This window comes from Papio anubis, chromosome 9 (assembly GCF_008728515.1).
Source record: "Papio anubis isolate 15944 chromosome 9, Panubis1.0, whole genome shotgun sequence".
NCBI classification, from domain to species: domain Eukaryota; kingdom Metazoa; phylum Chordata; class Mammalia; order Primates; family Cercopithecidae; genus Papio; species Papio anubis.
This window is the reverse complement of record NC_044984.1, coordinates 46,063,255-46,071,462: the sequence shown is the minus strand read 5'-3', so window position 1 is coordinate 46,071,462 and position 8,208 is coordinate 46,063,255. Positions and strand designations below refer to the sequence as shown.

General features: G+C 47.4%; 1 protein-coding gene across 2 annotated transcripts; it reads right to left on the bottom strand.

The window, feature by feature from the left end:
- Positions 1-962: 962 nt before the first annotated feature.
- On the bottom strand, positions 963-6,071 carry DAZAP2 (DAZ associated protein 2). Of its 2 annotated transcripts, none has more exons than XM_003906385.4 (4): positions 5,862-6,071; positions 4,342-4,460; positions 3,687-3,932; positions 963-2,423 (listed from the first exon to the last, which is right to left on the bottom strand). In XM_003906385.4, exons 1-4 carry the CDS (start codon positions 5,872-5,874, stop codon positions 2,295-2,297), a joined length of 507 nt encoding a protein of 168 aa, XP_003906434.1. In that variant the 5' UTR covers positions 5,875-6,071; the 3' UTR covers positions 963-2,294. The 2 variants fall into 2 exon arrangements, with proteins under 2 accessions (XP_003906434.1, XP_009179019.1); XM_009180755.3 differs by having other exon boundaries at positions 3,764-3,932; positions 5,862-5,971.
- Positions 6,072-8,208: the final 2,137 nt, after the last annotated feature.

Genomic DNA, 8,208 nt, shown 5'->3' with positions numbered 1-8,208 from the left:
CCCTGGGAGATGAGTTGGTTCAAGCCTCCATCCTGGCAAGGGCCATAATTTCCTAGAATCCCTTCTATGTATATACAGAAGGAACCAGGAAAAATCAAGCTACTGCCCTTCCCAGTGTATCCTCAGAAGCAAGCCAAGAGTTGTTGTTCACTTTGGAATTAAGCTAGGTCTCCTTTGAAGTCTTAATGTATTGCCTCCATTGTCCAAGCTAAAACGCAACCAAGTTCAGATTAAGAGCTGAGGAATCTGGCTGGGTGCAGTCGCTTATTGCCTATAATCCCAATACTATGGGAGGCCGAAGCAGGCGGATCACTTGAGGTCAGGAGTGTGAGACCAGCCTGGCCAATGCAGTGACGCCCTGTCACTACTAAAAATACAGAAATGAACCAGGTGTTGTAGCAGGTTGCCTGTAATCCCAGCTACTCAGGAGGCTGAGAATCACTTGAACCTGGGAGGTAGAGGGTGCAGTGAGCCGAGATTGCGCCACTGCACTCCAGCCTGGGTGACAGAGGGAGACCCTGTCTCAAAAATAAATAACTAAATAAATAAATAAGCTGAGGAATCTATCTTGACAGCCTAGATTCTATGAGTTTTCAGTATTTCTCCACATAGAACATTGGAGAAACTGAAGGTCATCCTCAACATATACAAATTGCTATACCAGAAACTTTTCTTCAAGCCAAACTTTAGAGCAAGTTAGGAGAATCAATAGTTCCTCATTTCTAAGTTTAGGTCCTAAATTCCAAAATTTGAAAGAGGTTAGGGAGTAAAATGATGAAAAGTTGAACATCTGGAATGGAATTCATGAAAATGGTCAAGTCTTAGGCTTGTACTCCTGCCTTTATTGCAAAGTGTCATCAAAGGAAACAGCAGCAGCAGCACCTAGCTGAATTCTAGATGGGATATAAATAAAATATATATAGAAGAAACCTAAAAACAAGCTAAGTAAAGAATCCTTGCAGTGAGGTGTAATGCAACTTCATCACTTTATTCAAATCTTCAAAATAGTCTTTATTCTACATTTTTAGTATAAAAATTCCACAAGTTAAGTGCACCACAGTGTAGAGAGAGACATACAACGCTGAACTTCCATAACAGTCAATGGTACAGTCAAACATCACATGTACAGAACACACAATTTAGATGAACTGAAATTATAAGATAAAATAAAATAAAATCCAATTTCAGAAAACAAAAATCAAAACATTAAGGATCCCTGAAATATTCTTAACCCTAATAAGATTTCACTGGACTCAAGTCATTTTGTAGTGAGACATTCACAATATGACCCTATTAACCCAGTCTAGGAATTCTGGGGAGCCGAATGAGTGGCTGCATCAGACACTCTGACAAAAAATGGTAACCAATTTTTGATCTGAAAACTCCTCTTAATTTGGCTCTTAACACATCAATCAAGCTTTTGAAATGCATCCTCCTCCTTGCCCCTCATATTTTAAACCAACTGTTGGTTCACAGTACACTTTGCACGATATCTTTGTTCAAACATAGCTCAGTTTTTCTGGCACCAAAGCAAATTTGGGTTAGGTTCGTGTATGCAGAGACAACCTATGAGGAGGGCCCATAAGGCACCCTCCACTTTTGCCTGAGGAGATACGAAAGCAGAAGTAATGGGATCTGTGCTTGGGGCACAGAGAGGGTTTCAGAGGATCCTTGTGAAACACTAGTTAAAAGATGACGAGTGGGGAGAAGTGCGAGGAAAGAAGGAAATTAGTCTGACTGGCTTTCTGTCCTGCACCATTGATTCAATGGAGACTGGCGGGAGGAAATGGAAGACTAGGGTTGGAGATGGGATGGGTGGGGCAAGGGATGGAAAGGAAAAGGCAGACAACTAATGCGTTCCATTTATAACAAGTAATATAAATCAAAGACTTAAAGGAGATTAAAGACCAATCAGAATAATTTGGCAACTTTAATTCTTAGGAAGATCAAAGTTCCCTCCAAAGCTAATTTGATGTTTTATTACTAAAAGCAAAGACCAGTATGGTACAGTATTACTCCAGAGAAATTATAGGAAAATCCTTAGGGCGGCTTCACCCACATTCATTTTATGAATGGATACCTCCCCTACCTCAAAATGCTTTAGGGAGGTACTGCTACCATTACATGGTTCCTTATTAAATTTGAAAAGTGCCTGAAAGATTGGGCACCAGAAAGACACCCCAACAACATGTGTCTAAACTGCAACTTCAGGTTAATATGACTAAAGCAGTTACATTGTGAGAAGTGCTGAAGGTATGTGATGTCTTTCCCGGCACAAAGGTGGCCTTGGTTCCTCACCAGATGGTGTAGCCACCATCTGAACCACCCATGAAGAAATTCCCCTTCCGCTGAGTTACGAGGACGTTGGCTCCCTGCATGACTGCAAGCTGAGCAGCATTGGGAGGGCATCCAGGAGGTGGAGGCTGAAAGGAAAGGATATAATAGAATGGGCACAGGGTGGCTAATATAAACAAAGGGAAGGGGACATAGGGGAAGCAGAGGCCTGTTAGGATGAGGCAATGTGCTAACCAGCTGCATTTTAAGGAGCTAGTTCCACCATCAATTTGAGTTCTAAAGTAGGTCTATACTTCATGTGAACCCAAAGATACAAAGAGAAAAGGGAGCCTACCACTCATTCAAAGGGTTCCAGCTCTAAGAGGAAGCCTGTGGCTAGCTTCTGCACATGAACAGGCCAGACCAACAGTCATTTGGAGGGTAGGGAACCACTGCCCTACTCACATTCCCAAAACAGGGACAGGGTGCCAGTCTATGGATGAATCCCACATGCTTCCTACGTCGGGTTTTTTTTTGGTTTTTGTGTTTTTTTTTATTTTTTTGAGACAGAGTCTCGCTCTTGTTGCCCAGGCTGGAGTGCAATGGTGGGATCTGGGTTCACTGCAACCTCCGCCTCCCAGGTTCAAGTGATTCCCCTGTCTTAGCCTCCCAAGTAGCTGGGATTACAGGCACCCACCACCACGCCCAGCTTTTTTTTTTTTTTTTTTTTTGAGACAGAGTCTGGCTCTGTTACCCAGGCTGGAGTGCAGTGGTGTGATCTCGGCTCACTGCAACCTCCACCTCCTGGGTTCAAGCCATTCTCTTGCCTCAGCCTCCCAAGTAGCTGGGATTACAGGCGCCTGCCACCGTGCCCAGCTAGTTTTTGTATTTATAGTAGAGTCGGGGTTTCACCATGTTGGCCAGCCTGGTCTCGAACTCCTGACCTCAGGTGAGCCACTGTACCCGGCCCTTACATAGCTTTTGAATAAACTACTGGATAACTGAAGGCTTCACTAATGACACATATTCGCCTCATCTCTAGCATGTAGTTACGGAGTAGTCATTTGGGCTCTAAATCTCATGCACTGGGGAATTAAGTAGGAAAAAATGATAACTAACACTGTTAATATCTATCTAAAAGCTACTTACTAGGGATTATACATTCTACTTTGTTAATCATCAGGGTTCCTAGTACAACACCATGCTGATGGCAAATATTGAGTAAATGCTTATTGAATGAATAAGAAGCATTTCTAGACCAGTTCAGTGTACCAAAATGAACTGGAAAAGCAGCAAGTAGGACTTGATAGACATGAAAACAAAAGAATCAGGTTAACTCAGTCCCCAGTGAGATGCTATTCACTTGCCACAGTTTTGCCCCCTCAAACACTTTCTGATGAGGTCATACTCACAGGAATGTTGCCAGCAGTAGCCCCAGCTCCAAATCTGGCACCTGCATCATACCCTCCTTCCACCAGCACTGTGGAGCCAGGTGGATAGATGGGACTGACTGGATAATAAGCCATGGGGATTGTGGAACCTAAAGGCCCAACAGCCACAGACTGGGCCATGGGAAGATACAGAGAGGCTCCAGGAAATGCGGCTGACATGGTGGGGACTGTGGCAGCCCCTGGGTGCACAAAACTCGGACGATAGAGCTAGAAAAGGCAGAAGAGAAGGCAAAATGTTACTTGATTACATTCCTATTTGAGATCTCTTTAATAAGCCAATTCTTAATTCTCCTTGTGTAGGTTATACTTTTTGTAAGATCATACAAGTTGCCTTGCCACTGGCCTTCAATATTCTCCTGGATCACTTCCTGCTATAGCTAATGTTGGGCTCACAGAACGCAAATTCATCTTCTGCACCTCAGCCTGTGCCAAATAACACAAAATCATCAAATAATGTACTTTCAACTCCGACAAAAACTGCCAAATTATATAGTGTTTTACATTATTCATGTGAGCATTTGTGAAGAGTAAACATGTGAAGTCACACGTAGCTAAGGACTAAAGGACCACTCTAAGAGTATTCTCAGCTAATTCAAGTCTGTCAAACTGGAAGCACCTCTGAGTAGGCAGGTGGAGCATCAGTATAGGGTGGAGCCTGAGGAAGATGCAAGGTCTGAGGGTATACTGGATTCCCAGGAGGCTGCACAGGGTAGGTTGGCTGTGTTGGATATTGACCTGAAAGACAAGAAAAAAATGCAGGTTGCCTACTACACAGAGCTACCAAAATGAGACAGGTCATACCGGGTAGCTAACCTAGTGGGAGCAAGCAGAAGGGGATTTGCAAATAGTCTGCCTCAGAGGGCCTGATTCCTGGAACTAAGAAAATATGCATTGTCTTTGCACCCTTAAAATGGAAGGTGCTGGATTCTGACGGGACAGGAAAGGCACTGCTCACTGCTCCTACTAACACAGGAGTAAGGGGTTAAGTCTAGCTGGGCACAAGTTCCCTCTGGAATGCAGGACAGGTCTGGGGTTCTGGCCTGCTGCTGTTCTGGCTTATCAAGGGTGCCTCTGCTTTAGGTAGTCTCCACAGCCTGTCTACAACCAGCCCAGACTTCGTGGCTAACAGTTCTGATTTTCCTTACAGATTACTATTCAAGGTCGACTTCCAAACAAAGGGTGTGAATGATGGAAGTGAACCGTGAGACCGGGAAAAGGGTGCAGGGCTGAGGAGGAATGTCCTCATTGAAAAAGCGGGGGATGATGTTTGGTTTTTTGTTTGTTTTGAGACGGAGTTTCGCTCTGTCACCCAGGCTGGATTGCAGTGGCGCTATCTCCGCTCACTGCAACCTCCGTTTTCTAGGTTCAAGCAATTCTGTTACCTCAGCCTCCGGAGTAGCTGGGATTACAGGCGCCCGCCACCACGCCCAGCTAATTTTTGCAGTTTTAATAGAGTCGGGGTTTCACCACGTTGGCCACGAACTCCTGACCTCAGGTGATCCGCCCGCCTCGGCCTCCCAAAGTGCTGGGATTACAGGCGTGAGCCACCGCGCCCGGCCTGTTTTTTTTTTTTCTATTCCTTTTTCCCCCCCCCTCACCCTATTCCTGGGTTATAGGAATCATGTTCTGACAGACACACTGGTACAACCACAGAGAAGGGGATAAGTTCTGATCCCATCAGCGAAGGGCGAGGGGGTGCGAAGGGAAGGAGAAAACAAACCTCACAGGCCCCGGCCCACGCGCCTACTCCAGCAACTCACTAGTTAAGTTCGGGCCCCGCCGGGGGTTCCGGAGCGCGGCGCCCCGCCTCCGCCGGCTCTCCATTGGCCTACGCGAACGCCTGCGCTAGCGCTCTATTTGCTCCTGCGGATGCCCATCATGTCAAGCCCCCCCACCACCCGAGCCCGCAGCTCCAAACTGCGCCACAGAGTTTACGGAGGAAAGGGCCTGGAGGCAGTAAACAGCCGTAATTTGGGGATGACGAAGGCGTCAGGCGCAGCGCCGTGGACTGCAGCCGGCCAAGGAGCGCGACGCAGCCCACCCAAAACCTGGCGTTTGGTGACCCTGGGCTCCGGACCCGCTCACTCTGGGCCAGCAGTACTCCCCCCGACGGCCTCTGCCACCCTCGGTCCTTGCCTTTGCTGTTCATGGTGGCTGCGGGTCCGGTTCGTCTGGGCGTCGCGGACGGTTATTTTTTTCGTCCTCTTCCTGTTCGGAGCTACTTCCGTGTCACGTGATGTTCCGTCCGCCTAGCGTCACCCGACGCCCGAGTGGCACTGCCGCCGGAAACTCCGCCTCTGCGCCCGGCCTCCAGTCGATCGAGGGAGGGTCGGCGCGGTCCCGCCCACTCGCCTTGGCCCCACCCCCTGCTCGTTCCAGTCCTCCACCCCCTACCGGTGTCCCTCAGCTGGAGACAAACCAAACGCAGGTATTGTCTCGATTCAGGATCTTTTCTCTGTTGGACGCTGGGCGGCAGAACGATGCAAGCATTCCCCGAAACCTTTCTCTGCCTACACGCATTCACTCAAGGTCACCTCACCTTGGCAACCTTCCACGAGGGGCTTATGTTTCTGCAAATTTGTCGCACTGCCTGAAATCGGCTCCTCACGCCTTAGTTTATCATGCGTCCCTCCCCACCAAGCCCAACTTAAGCTTCAGCTCTGTTAAAATTTATTTTGCCACTCCAGCTCACATGTATCCTTTCCTGGATGAGACCTGCACTGGAATCTTCGCCGCCCTGTCTGCTCCAGGACAGGCTGTCGGCATGTTCTCGTGTTCGTTTCTTTTTCTCACGTACAGGAAGGGGTTATGTTTTCCGTGTACGCAACAGCTGGCACTGAAACTGACATACCTGCAGTCCCCATGGAGTGCTTGTGGCCCTGCCCTTTTTTAGCACCTGTTACAGGTGACCTGTATGGTACCCCTATTTTTCTCTATGTATGGCTTTGCTTTCTAACTTAATTACCCATAAGGGCAAAGATGGCATCCTTTAGGGCAGCGATTAAGTGTCTTTCTTTTCTTTTCTTTTCTTTTTTTTTTTTTTGAGACAGAGTCTCGCTCTTGCCCAGGCTAGGGTGCAGCGGCGCGATCTCACCACAACCTCCGCCTTCTGGGTTCAAGCGATTCTCCTGCCTCAGCCTCCCGAGTAGCTGGGAGTACAGGTGCGTGCTATTCATTTTTTAATACAGAGATGGGGTCTCGCTGTGTTGGCCAGGCTGGTCTTGAATTCCTGGCCTCAAGCGATAGTTCCACCTCCATTGTCCAATGATTAAAGGGTTAACTCTTAGGACCCAGGAACTCTCCTGGGCCTACCTCCTGCTCATGTAAGCTGCCCTCGGATTGGTCAGAGCCTACTTTGCAGGTCGTTGGGTATTTTGCTTGTCACAGGGACCTGGGCATTGGGAAAACCAGGGCAGAGCCAAATGAAATGACCAACAAAAACGAAAAGAGTTGCAGGCTAATGCTTTCTGTGGCAGGTGGAATTAAGAAGTAAATGGTGGCTGGGTGCAGCAGCTCACACTTGTAATCCCAACACTTTGGGCGGCCTAGGCAGGAGGATCGCTTGAGCTGGGAGTTCAGAACCAGCCTAGGCAACATAGTGAGACTTCGTCTCTACAAAAAAAAGTAGTAGTAACTAGCTACTTTCTTGGACGGGATCAAGCTTTGACATTTTCTTCATTCTTGTAGATTCCCCAATGAGATGAAAATGTTTATTTGGTCATTTATCAAACATTCTTTCTTGCATTAATTTAACAAATTTTTTTGAGCACCTGTTATGTGCCAGGTCCTGTGACAGGCACTAGGGAAATCATAATGAAGAGACCGGCATAATCCCTACTCTTAAGGAATTTATAGTCTACCTAATGGGAGAGACAGAAGAGTGAACACATAACAGTATGATTAGTGCTGACATAAAGACAGCATGGGTGTTAGGAGAACGCGTAGGTGAGGCACCTCCTCTATTCTGATAGTCAGGGAAGGTTTCCTGATGCAAGTGATGTTTGAGATGAAATCTGAAGGGTGAGAACAAGTTAAGCCAGTGAAGAGGGTTCCTGGAAGAGGGAACTGCTTATGCAAAGGCCTACAGGTGAGAAGGCTTAGAGAGGGGTAGGGCATGAAACAGTTTGGTGTAGCCAGAGCATACTGGTAAGGGAACTGATAAGAGATGACGCTGAAGAGCCAGGCATGGTGAATAATGCCTGTAATCCCAGCGCTTTGGGAGGCCAAAGCGGGCAGATAACTTGAGGTCTGGAGTTCGAGACCAGCCTGGCCAACATGGTGAAACCTTGTCTCTACTAAAAACACAAAAATCAGCCTGGCATGGTGGTGCGTACCTGTAATCCCAGCTACTTGGGAGGCTGAGGCAGGAGAATCGCATGAACCCAGGAGGCAGAGGTTGCAGTGAGCCAAGATCCCGCCATTGCACTCCAACCTGGGCGACAGAGCGAGATTCAGTCTCAAAACAAACAAACAATACAACAAC